Source organism: Schistocerca cancellata, chromosome 7 (genome assembly GCF_023864275.1).
Source record: "Schistocerca cancellata isolate TAMUIC-IGC-003103 chromosome 7, iqSchCanc2.1, whole genome shotgun sequence".
In the NCBI taxonomy this organism is placed as follows: Eukaryota; Metazoa; Arthropoda; class Insecta; order Orthoptera; family Acrididae; genus Schistocerca; species Schistocerca cancellata.
This window is the reverse complement of record NC_064632.1, coordinates 371,937,007-371,956,965: the sequence shown is the minus strand read 5'-3', so window position 1 is coordinate 371,956,965 and position 19,959 is coordinate 371,937,007. Positions and strand designations below refer to the sequence as shown.

General features: G+C 39.4%; 1 protein-coding gene across 1 annotated transcript in view; it reads right to left on the bottom strand.

Moving 5' to 3' along the window:
• LOC126092046 (protein unc-80 homolog) overlaps positions 1-19,959 on the bottom strand; it is a 1,190,994-nt gene that overhangs the window by 177,157 nt on the left and 993,878 nt on the right. Inside the window, exon 53 of the mRNA XM_049907452.1 lies at positions 19,232-19,384. Within this exon, the coding sequence (XP_049763409.1) occupies positions 19,232-19,384 (153 nt within the window). The remainder of the gene's footprint in view (positions 1-19,231; positions 19,385-19,959) is intronic.

Genomic DNA, 19,959 nt, shown 5'->3' with positions numbered 1-19,959 from the left:
TGTACAGCCCTCTCGCAGTGTCCGGAGCAAGTATGGTGGGTCTGACACACCGGTGTCAATGTGTTCTTTTTTCCATTTCCATGAGTGTATATTAATGACTTGCCATTCTATATTCATGAAGAGGCAAAGTTAGTTCTCTTTGCTGATGATACAAGTATAGTAATCACACCTGACAAACAAGAATTAACTAATGAAATTGTCAATACTGTCTTTCAGAAAATTACTAAGTGGTTCCTTGTAAACGGACTCTCACTGAATTTTGATAAGACACAGTACATACAGTTCCGTACAGTGAATGGTATGACGCCATTAATAAATATAGACCTTAATCAGAAGCATATAGCTAAGGTAGAATATTCCAAATTTTTAGGTGTGTCCATTGATGAGAGATTAAATTGGAAGAAACACATTGATGATCTGCTGAAACGTTTGAGTTCAGCTACTTATGCAATAAGGGTCATTGCAAATTTTGGTGATAAACATCGTAGTAAATTAGCTTACTACGCCTATTTTCACTCGTTGCTTTCATATGGCATCATATTTTGGGGTAATTCATCACTGAGGAATAAAGTATTTATTGCACAAAAGCGTGTAATCAGAATAATAGCTGGAGTCCACCCAAGATCATCCTGCAGGCATTTATTTAAGTATCTAGGGATATTCACAGTAGCTTCTCAGTATATATACTCTCTTATGAAATTTGTTATTAACAACCAAACCGAATTCAAAAGTAATAGCAGTGTGCATAACTACAATACTAGGAGAAAGGATGATCTTCACTATTCAAGATTAAATCTAACTTTGGCACAGAAAGGGGTGAATTATACTGGCACTAAAGTCTTTGGTCACTTACCAAATAGTATCAAAAGTCTGACAGATAACCAACAAGTATTTAAGAAGAAATTAAAAGAATTTCTGAATGACAACTCCTTCTACTCCATCGAGGAATTTTTAGATATAAATTTAAAAAAATTAAAAACATAAAAAATAAAAATAAAAAAACACAAAAAATGAAAAAGTTGTTATATTAACTTAAGTATGTTGTTAAATTAACTTAATTATGTCATGTATTGGAAAATTTGACTCGTTCCACATCATTACGAAATATCATATTCATGATCCATGGAACTAGTATTAATCTAATCTAATCTAATCTAATCTGAATAAAACACAATTTTAGTGCCATATGCGTTTCGCCTTTATTTTCTGCAAGGCATCATCAGTGGCCTGGAATATGTACATATGTTAGCTATTTAATTTACATTTTTGTCACAGTGCCAGAGATGATGTAGGAACCAGGTAAGTAAGATGAGAGCACTCTGTTAACTGAACAACCTTTAAACATAATTGGGTGTAAAAGCAATGTTGAAAGAGTAAGGAGAGATGTTGATGATGTTTATGCTATTAGGGAGAGTTATGGCTGTGGTGACTTAGTAGTAGATGATGAACAGTAGAAATATTTTGTTTGGAAGCACTGGGAATAGAAGAGGACATTGGTAATTGTCAGAATATTGTGGAAATAGCCAAGGACATTGTTAAAGATGTAAGCATTATTAATAATGGGTAATTTGACGGTAAGGGCATTAGCGGGGATTCCATGAGCCAAGCAACAACACAGGAACAGTATGTGGGCCTGGGATCTGGCTAGGGATACGAAAACTTTTCTCCATTGACGCAGATGGAAGGAGCAAGGATCCATGGTGGTGGAAAAATATGAAAAAATTATGTAAATAATGTAGAATTGCATCCGAAAAATTTTATAAAAATACACCAATACACTTGGAAATTCAGGAAGGGATGAAATAGATGCAGAAGGGGAAAACAATATGAAATCTGAGGGAGTTGACACTATCGAGAGGTGAAAACTCACTAATATTGGCAAGAAGTCACAAGGATCAAAGTAAAGAATAACTAATAAAAATGGCTGCCACCCCACCTTTCACAATGACCTCCACCTGTTCAAATTCTACCAGTCCTTAGCCCCCTTCAACACAGTCCTACAGAATCATATCAACCAAGCCCAAACCTCTCTGCAATACCTTCTCTCCATCTGCAAAATTTTCCTACTACGTAATCCCAAATTCCTGGAACCCATGGCACACTTAAAACTCTTGCCCTGCAAGAACTTGAGCAACATGCACAATGCCACCTCAAAAAGCTCTTCATCCTGCTCACTTCCTGGTCCCACCTTGGAGTGCCACTGTCCACCACCTCTACCACAACCTCAAATCCTCCCTCACGTCCCCTCATAGCTGACAAACACTGTCTCGCAGACCTACTACACTTACCCCACCCTCCAAAACTCCCTCCCACCACCACAAAGAATCCAGAACCTAAACAGACCTGCAACACAGTCATGAATCTTTCCTCCTGGAGCCTTGTTGTTGTTGTGGTCTTCAGTCCTGAGACTGGTTTGATGCAGCTCTCCATGCTACTCTATCCTGTGCAAGCTTCTTCATCTCCCAGTATTTACTGCAACCTACATCCTTCTGAATCTGCTTAGTGTATTCATCTCTTGGTCTCCCTCTACGATTTTTACCCTCCACGCTGCCCTCCAATGCTGAATTTGTGATCCCTTGATGCCTCAGAACATGTTCTACCAACCGATCCCTTCTTCTAGTCAAGTTGTGCCACAAACTTCTCCCCAATCCTATTCAGTACCTCCTCATTAGTTACGTGATCTACCCACCTAATCTTCAACAGCCCCACAGAAATATCAGTCCTCTCCAAAGGTCTCACCTTCGCCCCAAATTCAATCATGGAGGACTTGTTAAAGACCTTCCCTCCATTCCTGGACTCTACAGTAGAAACCCTTTTTCGCCACCAATCCTACCAATCAGACTCAACCAAAGACCAATATTGAACCCTGCCGAACTCAGTTCACTCCGCCATCCAACTGTGATACACCCCCACTGTCCCCAAACCACCCCTTGTTAACTTTATAGAATTTCATAAACTCAAACCTTGCCTCACCATCATTCCCCAAATCTCTCAACATGCATACTAACCTTACATCTGCAGAAAGAACTGCAGTCCACTATATAAAAACTGATCCCGATTTTGTAATCCTACCTGCGCACAAAGCCTCTACCAACGTTGTTCTGAACCGCATGGATTATCTGGCGGAAGGGCTCTGCCAGCGGTCAGATACTTCCACCTACAAACCTTGCCACAGTGAACCCATTCCAGTAATGCAGTGCAGGATCTCCAGTCACTACTCAAATGCTTAGGCCCAGCCCAGAACCTCTCACCAGAATCCATATCTCTACTCATCCCAATCACACACCTCGTCTCCTACCTTCTACATGCTTCCTAAAGTCAATAAACCTAGCCACCCAGGACACCCCATTGTGGCTGGTTACTGTGCCCCCACTGAGAGACTCTCTGCTCTCATAGACCAAAACCTTTAACCTATTATCCAGAACTTACCCTCCTATATAAAAGATACCAACCATTTCCTCCACCGACTCTCCTCAGTTCTTGTCCCTTTTCCACATAGTGACCTCCTCGTCACAATTGATGCCACCTCCCTGTACACTAACGTTCCTAATGCCCATGGCTTTATTGCTGTTGAACACTACCTTTCCCAACACCTGATGGATTTCAAACCAACAACCTCCTTACTAGTCATCATGACCAATTATATCCTCACCCACAATTACTTCTCCTTTGAAGGCATTACCTACAAACAAATATGGTGTACAGCTACGAGCACCCGCATGGAACCATCCTAAGCCAAACTATTCATGGGCCATCTAAAGAAATCCTTCCTAAAAACCCAGAATCCTAAAATCCTTACCTGGTTCAGATTCATTGATGACATCTTTGCTATCTGGATCAAAGATGAGGACACCCTTTCCACATTCCTCCAGAACCTCAACAACTTCTCCCCCATTTGCTTCACATAGTCCTTCTGAATCCTACAAGCCTCCTTCCTCGATAATGCCCTCCACCTCAAAGATGGCTACATCAGTACCTCCGTCCATATCAAACCTACTACCCACCAGCAATACCACCACTTCAACAGCTGCCATCCATCCCATACCAAGAAGTCCCTTTCGTACAGCCTAGCCACTTGAGGTTCTTTCATCTGCAGTGGAAACAGTCCCTCTCGAAATATACCAAGGGTCTCACTGAAGCTTTCACTGACCATTATTATCCTCCCAACCCTGTACAAAAACAAATCTCCCATGCCTTATCTTTCCAATCTCCCACCACCTCCCAAAATCCCACAGTCTGGCCACACAGGAGCATTCCCTTCATAACTCAATACCACCCAGGACTGTAGCAACTGAATTACATTCTCCACCAGGGTTTCGATTATCTCTTGTCATGCCCTGAAATGAGAAATGTCCTGCCCATTATCTTTTCCACTCCTCCCACACTGGTATTCCACTGTCCACCGAACCTACACAGTATACTTGTCCATCCTTATACAACCCCTGCTAACAATCCCTACCTCATGGCTCATAGCCCTGTAACAGACCTAGATGCAAGAACTGTCCAATACATCCTCCCACCATCCTCACTAACATCACCTATCCCATCAAAGGCAGGGCTACCAGTGAAACCAGTCATGTAATCTGCACGCTAAGCTGCAACCACTGTGCTGCATTCTTTGTAGGCATGACAACCAAGAAGCCGTCTGTCCACATGAATGGCTACCAAAAAACTGTGGCCAAAAAACAAGTGGACCACCCTATTGCTGAACACACTTCCAAACATGATATCCTTCATATTAATGACTGCTTCACAGCCTGTGACTTAATTATGATCAATTTTTATTAACTCCTGTTAAAACGTAAAAGTAGACACTGTTACATTTTTTTAATGGTAGATGTCTTCTCTAAATTTATGTGTACACAGTCAGGAAAACTACAAGCACGGACATTATTTCAAAAATTGAAAAAGGTTATTTTGGCCACATTGGTAATTTAAAATTGGAGTTTGTCTATTAGGCAAAACACATGAGAAGTGTTGCAGAGTGCAAAGGTTTTCAATGTACACAGTGATACATTTGAAATTCTAGAAAATAAACATTCTAATACATATTGATTGATTTATCTGAAATCTAGGAAGCTTCTTGGGCTTAGGAACTTGATTTCTTTGAAACCACATAAGCAGAAGGGTAGAGATGATTCATAAAATATTGAAGCTGTAGGAATATTTTTGAACTAGTTAAACACTGATAGATTTGTGCATTAGAAATGAGCTTGACATGCACAGGACCTCAAGCCATTGTTGCTCTGTTTGTATCTGTTAATGTTATCTCCTTCTATCTATTCTCTCCCTCTAGTATCTGAAAATTACTGTTACTGATTTATGAATTTTTCTTGCGTGAATCTTTTATTGACCACTTGGATGTCACTAATTCAAACATTAGTGACAGAGTAAAGTGAGCAAAAAAAGATTCATGCAAGAAACATTACGATATATTTATGTGTCCAATCTTCAGTATAGTCACAAAACATTTGCTGATCTTTTATCATTTGTATATTTATGACAAGTCTCATATTCATACCCTTTTCTGTGTGTCTATAGACATTTGTAGGCTCATTTTTTACACCTTCCCTAGTGACATCAATTGTCCTTTCTGCAAATCAGCAACGTGAATTTATATTAGTGAGCAGTTGCTTTTGGATGCTATGCAGCTATATTTTTTGTCAACCCCTTTCTTATCCTTACTTTCTTGCTTTACCATTGTTGCTATTATTTCTTTGTTCTTCTGGTGATGAGGGGTAGTTTTGGCTGGACTTCTCCAACAGTGCCAGATCTACTATCATATTTTCCAGCCATATACACTCCTGGAAATGGAAAAAAGAACACATTGACACCGGTGTGTCAGACCCACCATACTTGCTCCGGACACTGCGAGAGGGCTGTACAAGCAATGATCACATGCACGGCACAGCGGACACACCAGGAACCGCGGAGTTGGCTGTCGAATGGCGCTAGCTGCGCAGCATTTGTGTACCGCCGCCGTCAGTGTCAGCCAGTTTGCTGTGGCATACGGAGCTCCATCGCAGTCTTTAACACTGGTAGCATGCCGCGACAGCGTGGACGTGAACCGTATGTGCAGTTGATGGACTTTGAGCGAGGGCGTATAGTGGGCATGCGGGAGGCTGGGTGGACGTACCGCCGAATTGCTCAACACATGGGGCGTGAGGTCTCCACAGTACATCGATGTTGTCGCCAGTGGTCGGCGGAAGGTGCACGTGCCCGTCGACCTGGGACCGGACCGCAGCGACGCACGGATGCACGCCAAGACCGTAGGATCCTACGCAGTGCCGTAGGGGACCGCACCGCCACTTCCCAGCAAATTAGGGACATTGTTGCTCCTGGGGTATCGGCGAGGGAGCGCCAACATCTTGCAGCCCGCCTCCAGTGGTGTCGCGATAGGTGTGAATGGAGGGACGAATGGAGACGTGTCGTCTTCAGCGATGAGAGTCGCTTCTGCCTTGGTGCCAATGATGGTCGTATGCATGTTTGGCGCCGTGCAGGTGAGCGCCACAATCAGGACTGCATACGACCGAGGCACACAGGGCCAACACCCGGCATCATGGTGTGGGGAGCGATCTCCTACACTGGCCATACACCACTGGTGATCGTCGAGGGGACACTGAATAGTGCACGGTACATCCAAACCGTCATCGAACCCATCGTTCTACCATTCCTAGACCGGCAAGGGAACTTGCTGTTCCAACAGGACAATGCACGTCCGCATGTATCCCGTGCCACCCAACGTGCTCTAGAAGGTGTAAGTCAACTACCCTGGCCAGCAAGATCTCCGGATCTGTCCCCCATTGAGCATGTTTGGGACTGGATGAAGCGTCGTCTCACACGGTCTGCACGTCCAGCACGAACGCTGGTCCAACTGAGGCGCCAGGTGGAAATGGCATGGCAAGCCGTTCCATAGGACTACATCCAGCATCTCTACGACCGTCTCCATGGGAGAATAGCAGCCTGCATTGCTGCGAAAGGTGGATATACACTGTACTAGTGCCGACATTGTGCATGATCTGTTGCCTGTGTCTATGTGCCTGTGGTTCTGTCAGTGTGATCATGTGATGTATCTGACCCCAGGAATGTGTCAATAAAGTTTCCCCTTCCTGGGGCATTGATTTCACGGTGTTCTTATTTCAATTTCCAGGAGTGTATTTTGAGGTATTCAACTTTCCTTGTAGCAATGTCTGAACTATTTTATTGTCTTGTGTTCTTGAAGTTTGGTGTGTTATTTCTTTTGTAAGTAATCAGATGCAGAACTGTAGGTTTACTCATATTTGATGAACTTATCTTTGCAAGCAAAGTTAGTATTCCATGCATACTGTAAAATATGTGTAGTAACAGAATGAAAAGTGTTTGTAATGACAAAGGCAATCCATTCATTTCCTGTGTACTATGATTGTTAAATATTACCACTGTCATGTGCATAATTTGTAAGGTTTATGTCTCTTTTAAGAATTAATAATCTCAAATCAATTTATAATTGATACATGACTACAATCTGCAAATAAATTCATTATCAAACTTTCATAATATTTCTTTGTACATGTCTAAATAATAGGATATTTTTCTTGCATTTTTCTCAGTGATATGTTGATCTTCTAAGGATTTTGTATGAATATTTGCCCCTACATGAACTGCGGGCCTTGCCATTGGTGGGGTGGCTCATGTGCCTCAGTGATACAGATGGCCGCACTATACATGCAATCACATTGGAGGGGTATCTGTTGAGAGGCCAGACCAATGTGTGGTTCCTGAAGAGGGGCTACAGACTTTTCAGTACTTGCATTGGCAACAGCCTGGATGACTGTCAGATCTGGCCTTGTAATATCATTCAAAACAACTTTGCTGTGTTGGTATTGCAAACAGGTAAAAGTATAGGGAAACTATAGCCACAATTTTTCCAGAGGACATGCAGCTCTACTGTATGCTAAATGATGATGGATCCTCTTCGAGTAAAATATCCTAGAGTTTAAAATCTGGGTGGGGCTACTCAGGAGAATGTTGTCATCAGGAGAAACAAGTTGTCATCAGGGGAAACGAAACTGGCATTCTACAGATAAGAGAGTGAAATTTTAGATCTCTTACATGTGCAGGTAGCTTAGAAAACTTAAAAAGGGAAATCGATATGTTGATGTCAGAGATAGTGGGAATTACTGAAGTTCAGTGGTAGGAAAAACAGGACTTCCGGTCAGGTGTATACCGAGTTATAAATACAAATTCAAATACCGGTAATGCAGGAGTAGGTTTAATAAATGAATAAGAAAATAGGAATGCAGATAAGCTACTATGAATGGCACAGTTAACACATTATTGTAGCCGAGATATACACAATGTCCACATCCACAATGGTAATACAAGTTTGTATGCCATTTAGCTCGACAGATGCTGAAGAGACTGATGGAATGTATGATGAGATAAAAGAAATTATTCAGATAATTCGGGACACAAAAATTTAACTGTGATGGAAGACTGGAGTTCGAGCAGGAAAAAGAAGAAAGGGAAAAATAGTAGGCAAATATGGCCTGGGGGAAAGGAATGAAAGAGGAAGCTACATGGTTTTGCTCAGATCATTATTTAATCACTGCTAACACTTGGTTTAAGAAACAAGAAAGGAAGTTGTACACAAGGAAGAGACCTGGAGAAACTGAAAGTTTTCAGATTGATATTACAAAGGTAAGTAATTATTATCCACAATTTAGTTATATTTTTATTTATTTTGGTAGAACTGTTGTGTAATGTTGATGATGTAAGCTCTGTTTACTTGTTGTTATATATTTGCAATTTGCAAGCTTCTAGGTTAGTTTTGTTATTGCTGCCATGCTGTTAATCACGGGTGCTTCGCTGTCTATTTGTACCAAAGAAGAGCAACATTCAGCGATCGGTTTTTTGTGGTCGTAAGTTGTATCAGGGGTTGAAATTCATTGAAGATTTTCGGTACAGTAGAGGAACATTGTTTTGCCACAATTTGGATTGAAAAATTCCAAAATGGTCTCAAAAGTGTTACGCATGATGAAATGATGAAGGAGCCAGATGATTGTTTACTGCCAAAAATGAAGAATCAATTTAGCATACATGTGAAATGATTCTCTAAGACAGACAATTAACTATTGATGAAGTGGCACATCATCTGCAAATTAGTCATGATTCTGCCTACGAAATCATCCACAAAAGACTTGGGTTTCATAAAGTTTGTGTAAGGTGGGTCCCAAAACAACTCATACAGTTGCAAAAATAAACGCGCTTGGACATCTGCAAAAAACATTTGGATCGCTATGGTAATGAAGGAGACAACTTCTTAGATAGGATCATTACTGGTGATGAAACATGGATCCATCATTACGAGCCAGAGAGTAAATGGCAGAGTATGGAATGGAAACGTCCAAATTCACCGTGCAAGAAAAAGTTCAAGACCCAACTGTCCACAGAAAAACTGATGCTTACTGTTTTTTTGGGATGCACAAGGTCCAGTACTGGAACATTATGGGGAAAGGGGCACAGTAATAAACAGTGTACATTACAGTGAGATGTTTACTGCCAGCTTAAAGCCTTTAATTCAAAGCAAACACTGAGGATTGCTGTCAAAAGTCATTGTGTTGTTGCACGACAATGCCTGTCCACATACTGCTGCCCACACTCCTGAAACGCTCCAGAAACTCAAATTTGAAGTACTGTATCATCCTCCATATAGTCCTGATCATGCCCCTTTTGACTATCACTTGTTTGGTCCAATCAAACAAGCATTAAGGGGCCATCGATTTGCCTTGGATGAAGCAGTGAAAGAGGCGGTGCATTACTGGCTTGCAGCTCAACTGAGAACCTTTTTTTTTACAAATGAAAGTCTGTTGAAAGGCAAGGAGACAATGTCAAAAAATCATGTTCTTGTAAGTTTCCTATTTGATTACAATAGAATTTTATAACTACTTTGTCGATAACAATTGACTTATCCTCGTATAATGGTAAAACAGGAATTTCAGAATCAGATTTTAAATCATAACACATTTCCTGGGGCAGATGTGGACTCTGACTACAATTTATTAGATATAAATAATAAATTAAAAATGAAGAAATTGCAACAGGTACAAAATTAAGAAAATGGGACCTGGACAAGTTGAAAGAACCAGATGTTGTTGAGAGTTTCAGAGGGAGCATCAGGCAACAAGTGACTAGAACAGGGGAAAGGGATTCAAGAGAAGGCCTTGTAGAAATCCTCAGATAACAAAAGAGACATTGAATTTAATTGATGAAAAGAGAAAATACAACATTGCAACAAACAAATCTGGGGAAAGGGAATACAAACATCTAAAAAAAATGAGAATGACAGGGAGTGGAAAATGTCTAAGCTGGAATGGATAGAGGATAAATGTAAGGGTTTAGAAGCATATATCATTGGGGGAATGGTGGATACCACCCACAGGAAAATTAAGACACCTTTGAAGAAAGGAGCAGTAGCTGTATTAATATCAACAGCTCATATGGAAAACAGTCCTAAGCAAAGAATTGAAAGCATAAGGTGGAAAGGGTGTATAGAAGGTCTACACACGGGAGATGAACTTGCAGGCAATATTACAGAGATGGAAAAGGTTGTATGTTAAGATGAGATGGGAGAGATGATGCTGAAAGAAGAATTCAAGAGCACTGAAAGACCTAAGTCGAAGAAGCTTCTGGGACTAGACAACATTCTGTCATAACTACACGTAGTCTTCGGAGAGCCAGCCATGACAATACTCTTCCACCTAGTGTGCAGATAGAATACCATCATCAGACTTCAAGAAGAATATAATAATTCCAATGCCACACAAGTAAGTTCTGACATGTATGAATATTACAAAACTATCAGCTGCACTGTGCTAATATGAATTCTTAATAAAAAAGGAAAAGCTGGTAGAAGCTGACCTCTGGGAAAATCAGTTTGGATTCCGGAGAAACATAGGCACACGTGAGGCTAAACTGACCCTATGGCTTATCTTAGAACATGTGTTAAGGAAAGGAAAATCTACATTTACGGCAATTGTAGGCTTACAGAAAGCTTTTGACAATGTTGACTGGTATTCTCTCCTTGAAACTTTGAAGGTACCAGGGGTAAAATACAGGCAGAAAAAGACCTTTTACAACTTGGACAGAAGCCAGACAGCAGTTATAAGAATTGAGTGGCATGAAAAGAAAGCAGTGGTTGTGAGGTGAGTCAGAGAGGGCTGTGGCCCATCCCCAATGTTATTCCGTCTGTACATTGAACAAGCAATAAAGGAAATCACAGAAAAATTTGGACAAGGAATTAAAGTTCAGGGAGAAGAAGTTAAAACTTTAAGGTTTGCCAATGACATTATAATTCTGTCAGAGACAGCAAAGGACTTGGGAGTGCAGTTGAATGGAGTGGACAGTGTTTTGGTATGAGGATATAAGATAAACACCAACAAAAGCAAAACAAGGATAATGAAACATAACTGAATTAAATCAGGTGACACTGCTGGAATTTGATTAGGAAATGAGACACTTAAAGTAGTAGAACAGTTTTGCTATTTGGGCAGCAAAATAACTGATGATGGAAGAAGAAGAGAGAGTATAAAAATTAGGACTGGAAAAGGTAAGAAAACCGTTTCTGAAGAAGAGAAATTTGTTAACACTAAATATATATTTAAGTGTTAGGAAGTCTTTTCTGAAAGTATTTGTATGGATTGTAGTGATGTATGGATGTGAAACATGAATGGTAAACTATTTAGACAAAAAGAGAATAGAATATTTTAAAATGTGATGCTGCAGCAGAATGCTGAACATTAGATAAGTAGATCATATAGCTAATGAGGAGGTACTGAATAGAATTGGGAGAAAAATTTGTGTCACAACCTGGCTAGAAGAAGGGATTGGTTGATAGGACACATTCTGAGACAACAATGGATCACAAATTTAGTAATGGAGGGAAGTGCCAGGAATAAAAATGATAGAGGGAAATCAAGAGATGACTTGATTTGGAGATGAAGACACTTGCACAGGACAGAGCAGCACAGAGAGCTGCATCAGACTAGTCTTCGGACTGAAGAACACAATAACAACATGAATAATTATATTCATTTTAGTTTTGTGTTAACTGATTCTTGGTAGAACAACATGATAATAAATGAAAAGCACTGTATTGCTTATTCTCTACAGGTTTAATTTATTGCATTAACCAGTTTTCGGCTTACAAGCACCTCATCAGACTTTAACTGACTACTGTTACCTAAGAAGTTGGGAAGTTTGTAAACAACATTGGAAAAGATGTTACACATCAAGATTAAGGGCCAAACACACAGTAAATGTCACGTATTTGATAATGGCTTTTGTGTTGTAAAAAATAGATAGATAGATAAATAAATAAATAAAAAATATACATGCATATGAGAAACATTTAAAACGGATAATAAAATTGCGTTATTAGAAATGTTCTGTGCTTGTACGAATTTTTAGGCTATCAGACTTCTTCTCTTACATTTCAATTGTAGATGCAGGAAAATAGAAAATTTCTCCTCAATTTTTGCCTTTTTGCTTTACTTGCTCCCCATCAAGATTCATGCAAACAGAAAATACAGACAATTAGTTTTTATTATTCATAGCAATGTCATAGAAATTTCTTACTAAAACGTAGTTAACAAACCCTACCCACAACCAGTGCCCTGAAGTCCTGTCATGGTCGCCAGTTGGTGGTGGGGGTGGTGGTGATGGTGGTGGTGGTGGTGGTGGTGTGTGTGTGTGTGTGTGTGTGTGTGTGTGTGTGTGTGGCTGGGGGGGGGGGGAAGAAGAAGAGAAACATTTAAAAGGGATAATACACTGTGTTATTAGAAATATTCTGTGGTTGTACGAATTTTTAGGTTATCGGACTTCTCTTACATGCAGGCAGTAAACTCCAAGTCTCCAAGTACACCAATTTGTGTCATAATTAAGAAAATCCTGCTTACTTGGTTTCACTTCCCTTGAATAAAAAATACTTAATACTGTAGCCTGTCATCCTCTGAACGACACTTCTTAACAGAACTTATACATACAAGAGAGTGTTGGTAATCAAATCACGCACAAAAAATGAATGATGGTTTTTTCATTTGTCTGTGCCTTACTGTGCATTCATAATTAACGTCTTTGCCAACGCTTATGGTTGATCATTGTCCATTTTTTTTGCTTTTAATAAATTTTAACTTTATGATATCCTGGGGGTCTTTCATCATGTACCTACACGTTTTAAGCCGAAATTTGATTAATGCAATAAATTAATTCTGTAGAACATGAGCAACATAGTGTGTTTCATTTATTATTTGTAGTTTTGTCTTTGACCTATTTTTTGTTTGTTTGAAAACAACTGACTGATAAGTCAACCCATAGTACACAAACCTGTATCCTAACTATATATGTATGACTACAGTTACAACACAAAGTGATTCACTGATTCTTTTAGCTGAGGTTTCACTGATGCAAAAGACATTATAGCAAGGAAAATATGAGAAACAAAAACTTATTGTGAGAAATATATTTTAATAAAAGTAAAGTGTTTTACAAGGAATGTAATACCTGAACACGTGAATTTGTGTAAAAAGATGCTGATACCACAAAACAGTCTAAGTGAAATCACTATTGGAAGTTACAGTCGACAAGATTGTTGAAAGAGGCAGTGGTAAAAGAAACATTGATTGAATTTGTGTTTGAAAAATACCAATATACACTGAATCATTGTATGCTACATACTCTTATGTTTTCAATCTCTGGATTTACTAAAGGTAATATGTAAGAAGAGATACTTTACACTAGATGAATTTATATTTTATCTTGTTTGATTTTGCTGAAAGATATACTAGATTGACTTTTTTATGTCCAAGTAAAGTTTCGGAAGGGTAGTTAACATAATATCATACTAAACTTTATGTCACTTCATCCACTCTGAATATTTTTACTGTCTTAGTTAAATGATGTAAGATTAAATATGTTGGCTATTTTCTAATTGAGACTTAAATTAGTTTTGTATATTAATCCATTCTTATGATTTTGTGTACAATTACCAACCATTTTCTTATGCTGTTTGTAAGGTATGTCATTTTTTAAATAGGCGATGCTATGTAAATAGTTATGTATGTTTAACCCAATGAGATAATTCTGGTTTTTAATCAGTTTTGTAATAAGACAGAACTCTGACATATTTGGTACATAAATTTTCAAATTTAGTAATTTTTGAAAATATGCTATAACAATATGTCAGTTGTAATTACTTTCCTTGTGAACAATAAAATTTTGTTTCTGTTTCATCCAAAGTTTTAGTATCTGAAGGACATATTGATTTCTAAAATTGTGACTTAAATGGCAAAACAGAATTTTGCAGACTATTAACTTAATATATTAATTTATTTTATATAATTATATTCATTAATTATCTAAGTAGCCAGAACACCAAGAAATGTTAAAACACATTTTACTTTCAGAACACTGTTTTTCACAAAATAAATTATTTTTATGTTTGGCAAAATTAAACAATGGACAATTCCATTATTTTGGTACCAGAATTTTGCTTGAATTTTCATGCTTGTGAAATTACAGGCGGGCTAGTGTAATGGAACTGGCCAATGTCCATATTTCCACCATGAAAAAGTACATGTGAAACACACAAACAATAAGAATACTTGATACATAAAATACATTACCGGACACACAAAAATACTTCTGAAATCATACAGCTTTTAGTTTCATATGGTATGATTAAATAAATTAAAGAAAATTGTTTCACTTAGGTAATAATAAGTAAATATTTCAAAAGTGAAAAAGTTATCTTTACTTTAAAATTTGAGGTAAACTTTTAAAATGATTCAACTCTATTATTACACTCCTGGAAATGGAAAAAAGAACACATTGACACCGGTGTGTCAGACCCACCATACTTGCTCCGGACACTGCGAGAGGGCTGTACAAGCAATGATCACACGCACGGCACAGCGGACACACCAGGAACCGCGGTGCTGGCCGTCGAATGGCGCTAGCTGCGCAGCATTTGTGCACCGCCGCCGTCAGTGTCAGCCAGTTTGCCGTGGCATACGGAGCTCCATCACAGTCTTTAACACTGGTAGCATGCTGCGACAGCGTGGACGTGAACCGTATGTGCAGTTGACGGACTTTGAGCGAGGGCATATAGTGGGCATGCGGGAGGCCGGGTGGACGTACCGCCGAATTGCTCAACACGTGGGGCGTGAGGTCTCCACAGTACATCGATGTTGTTGCCAGTGGTCGGCGGAAGGTGCACGTGCCCGTCGACCTGGGACCGGACCGCAGCGACGCACGGATGCACGCCAAGACTGTAGGATCCTACGCAGTGCCGCAGGGGACTGCACCGCCACTTCCCAGCAAATTAGGGACACTGTTGCTCCTGGGGTATTGGCGAGGACCATTCGCAACCGTCTCCATGAAGCTGGGCTACGGTCCCGCACACCGTTAGGCCATCTTCCGCTCACGCCCCAACATCGTGCAGCCTGCCTCCAGTGGTGTCGCGACAGGCGTGAATGGAGGGACGAATGGAGACGTGTGTCTTCAGCGATGAGAGTCGCTTCTGGCTTGGTGCCAATGATGGTCGTATGCGTGTTTGGCACCGTGCAGGTGAGCGCCACAATCAGGACTGCATACGACCGAGGCACACAGGGCCAACACCCGGCATCATGTTGTGGGGAGCGATCTCCTACACTGGCCGTACACCACTGGTGATCGTCGAGGGGACACTGAATAGTGCACGGTACATCCAAACCGTCATCGAACCCATCGTTCTACCATTCCTAGACCGGCAAGGGAACTTGCTGTTCCAACAGGACAATGCCCGTCCGCATGCATCCCGTGCCACCCAACGTGCTCTAGAAGGTGTAAGTCTACTACCCTTGCCAGCAAGATCTCCGGATCTGTCCCCCATTGTGCATGTTTGGGACTGGATGAAGCGTCGTCTCACGCGGTCTGCACGTCCAGCACGAACGCTGGTCCAACTGAGGCGCCAGGTGGAAATGGCATGGCAAGCCGTTCCACAGGACTACATCCAGCATCTCTACGATCGTCTCATGGGAGAATGGCAGCCTGCATTGCTGCGAAAGGTGGATATACACTGTACTAGTGCCGACATTGTGCATGCTCTGTTGCCTGTGTCTATGTGCCTGTGGTTCTGTCAGTGTGATCATGTGATGTATCTGACCCCAGGAATGTGTCAATAAAGTTTCCCCTTCCTGGGACAATGAATTCACGGTGTTCTTATTTCAATTTCCAGGAGTGTATTAATATTTAAATAAATACTAGATTCTGACTTGAAGAACTTTTGCAATGTAAATATCATAAAATATTACTGACTTATAAATTTTATTCTTCAGTGTAAACCATCAATATGTAATTGTAGCATCATTGAGTTACAATGCAACATAAGCATCACTCATCACTTTATATCGAAGTTGGTTTTTGGCTCAAGATAATGGTATTCAGTAGCCTTGACTCTGTTCCATTCTGTTGTTAAGATGTAGCACATTGTGGTCTTACAAGTGAATTATGACTGAAAGTAAACATGGGTGGAACATCTGTGACTCTTGATTCTAATATTGACATTCAGTACAGAAAGTAAATTTGTTGGTCATACAGCAACCAATAGTAAAGAATTACATCTCTTATACCATCAAGCCTACTTCAAGTAATAATCACAATGGGCTGCACCAGAAAAGTTGAGTACTTAACAGACTCAATGGTTATTACCCCTTCGATATTTAAATACTAATCTTCCCACTTTTATGCTCCAGCTGTTTATAATACTGAAGGATTGCAGAACAAGCCAGCTTGCTGCTCACACAAGGTTTGTGAGTTTATTTTTTCAAAGATAATACAACAAAAACAGTACAGTAAGAAGCAGTACAGTAATCCATTTTTATCGGCAAAGTGGTCCCTGTTACAGTTGCACTAATCTCTGAAGAAAATGTACAGGTGAATAATAATAAAATATAGTAACTTCAGACAAAAACAGAAGATGGAGATCTAAGTTCTTGGACTGGCACTGTTCTGTGTACAGATTGTGTAGTATGCATTTTTATTTCTAGGAGTATGTTGCGCTACTCCTTGGGAATTCAGACCAACCTCTGACATTGTTGAGAAGGTTTTGTATGCCCATAGTGAATTTTCTGCTGCTACTGTATTGCTCTCTTCCCTTGTTTTTCAGGATGGTGAGTGTAAGTGTACAATGTGTGGCTGTTCAATTTTGCTTTCAGCTAGGGAAAGACTTGGCAGACCTATCAAGTGTATTAGCGATAATCTTGTTCCAGAACTGGTACTAGGTCAACTGATGATGAACCTAGTTCTGGATGTCCATCAACTACCTGAAATGAAACAAATGTTTACAAAATTTAAGAACTTCTGCCTGAAAACTGACAATGAGTCACTCTAGTGAACTTGACAGGACAGTCTTAGAGCTCAGTTCAGAGATTTTGATCACACAATTTGAAAATGAGGAAGGTCACTGCCAAATCTGTGCTTCAGATTCAGACAGAGCAGCAAAAAGAATGTCAAGAGGACACATACTGTATTTTGAAGAACAGCTGTAGCTTTATTCGAAACCTTTTTCAGGATCATTGCTGGTGACACGTCATGGTGCTACGGTTGCAAACTCAAAATCAAACAGCAATTAAGCCAATGGAAGATGCCATTGTTGCCTCCCCCACAGAAAGTCCATCAGGTAAAGCACAACAACCCTCCCTCTTTTTCTCATACATTATAAGCATGTTTTAAAAAATGATTACACACAATGATTACTTCATCTAATAAACCAAAAGAACAGGAAGATTAGAGATTAACACCCCATCTAGAATGAGATCACTGAAAATGGAGCATCAGCTGAAGACTGGGTGAGGTATGGTGTGATGTTCGCCTGCTTTATTTTTTCATTGATTGTCCTTGCTGTCAACATACTGCATTGCAATACGGGCTGAAATATGGGGTTTGTAATTTCGACACTGACTACTGTAAATAATGCAGCCTACAGTTGCACAGATGTGTTTCACAGTTGTTTACTTTCACTGTTCACAACCCCACAATAATACAGTTATATGTGGCCAGTGCTTTATTGTTTAACTTTCGACAAGCCTCATTAATAAGTTTCAGGCGAACATCCACATACTGCTACAATAGTTTAGTGTTGAATCTATGAGCAGTAAAAGCCTAACCACACAGTTCACTGTTTGTATAGAATAATAAGGTACATATGGAACAAACACTGTCATTGTTTTAACACATGGCCTATTGGTGTAACACTTATTTCACAGTTAAGTGGATCCATTGTTGCTGATCTAACCAATATAGGTTCCTCATCTGAAACTTGGCTGTGGACTGACTGTCTTGGAACCAAAAATCTGGCCCTTATATATCCTCACAGTAATAAGTACTGAAACTACACACTGTTTGAAGTTAAATTTGTGGAAATTACAATTAAAACTTAACTCAGTAAATTAACTGAATACATCAAAAAATTGGTTCTTTTTAACAGTTCCTTCTACTTCAAGGGTTAAGCTGAATTATTTGTTTAAATGATGAAATTGACATATATAGTTACGCAAACAATACTTTTGATGAAACTGAAAATTACTTTGGAGTTAATTAAGGTCTAGCTTTGCTAACATGTTTTCGAATAGAGCCAAATAGATCCTTTAAAGTTACTATTAGTTGTTCCCCAAATCTTTATAATTAGTACAGAATTCATATTTGTTCATAAGTCAACAACAGAATTTAAGTTACAAAACAATTACTGATTTCACCCTTTACCAAAAGGTACTAACTAGGAACAGTTGAAATAAATTAGAAAATCAATTACATACATAAAACTAAGCACAAAATTAGATCTGGTGTTATATTCTTTAAACCTGAGGGCCAACATTTCTCTTTTATGAAAATGCAGATTATACTCACGTATGTTAATGGTAATTAGTTAAAAAAAAAAAAAAAAAAAAAAAAAAAAAAAAAAAAAAAAAAAAAAAAAAAAAAAAAAACTAAATCTGGAAACCTGGATAGGGATTTGAACCACTGTCCTCCATAACATGAGTCCACTGTCCTCCATAATGTGAGTCCATCCCCTTGTATGGTTCATAGAAACAGATGTTGTTCAGAGTGAACACTATGTGTTAACTAGCTACCATGACATATTATTTACTGCACACTGTTATGTGACATTGTAAAGATCTTTATAAATAAGAAAGATGTGAAAAAATTGCATACTCACAACATGAGACTTTATGTCAAGAAGTTCCACTGTTTTGCCATCCTGGCTAGACTTCTTGTTTAGTTCTGCAAGTCGAGCAGAGCTTTTGGTGAGAAATTCAGCAACCATTGACAACAAAGTATCACGAGGGCGTCGGAATTCATTTCGGAGTACCTGAAAGGAAGTAATTATATTTTTCTTCATATGAAGAAGTGTGGAAAACTTCATTGTAGATGAAAGTATCCTTTTTTCAAGCAGGGTAACTGAAGAATGCTTCACTTCAAAGAGAAACCTAATATTTTTAGATGTCCTCAGTAGTTCTACTGATGAAACAAACTGATGGTAATATGCTCCCAAAAACCTGGTTGAGAAAAACATCTATGAGATGTTGAGTCTATAGGAAAGCCTGTTCTCTCATCATCTCCAGCAAGATCTGGCGATGAACAGCAGACTGATATCTGATGATAATAAACTGGAAGTTACTAAGGAGCTGTCTCGACTGAAGAACCCAGACAAAATTACAGTTCACCATTTACTTCATGGATTTTCCCACAAAGTTTGTGAGGATGTGACTATGATGCCAACTTGGGAAAATACATACCTACTCTAGTTGTGTGTTCACATACTCAGTAATGGGCTACAGATAATGCTCAATTCCACTCCACAGGTAGGGGGGCAGTTACAAAGTTATTTTGTATTCCCAGTTTCCCGTGTTGACAATAGCTTTGTGGTAATGTAAGTGTTGATCT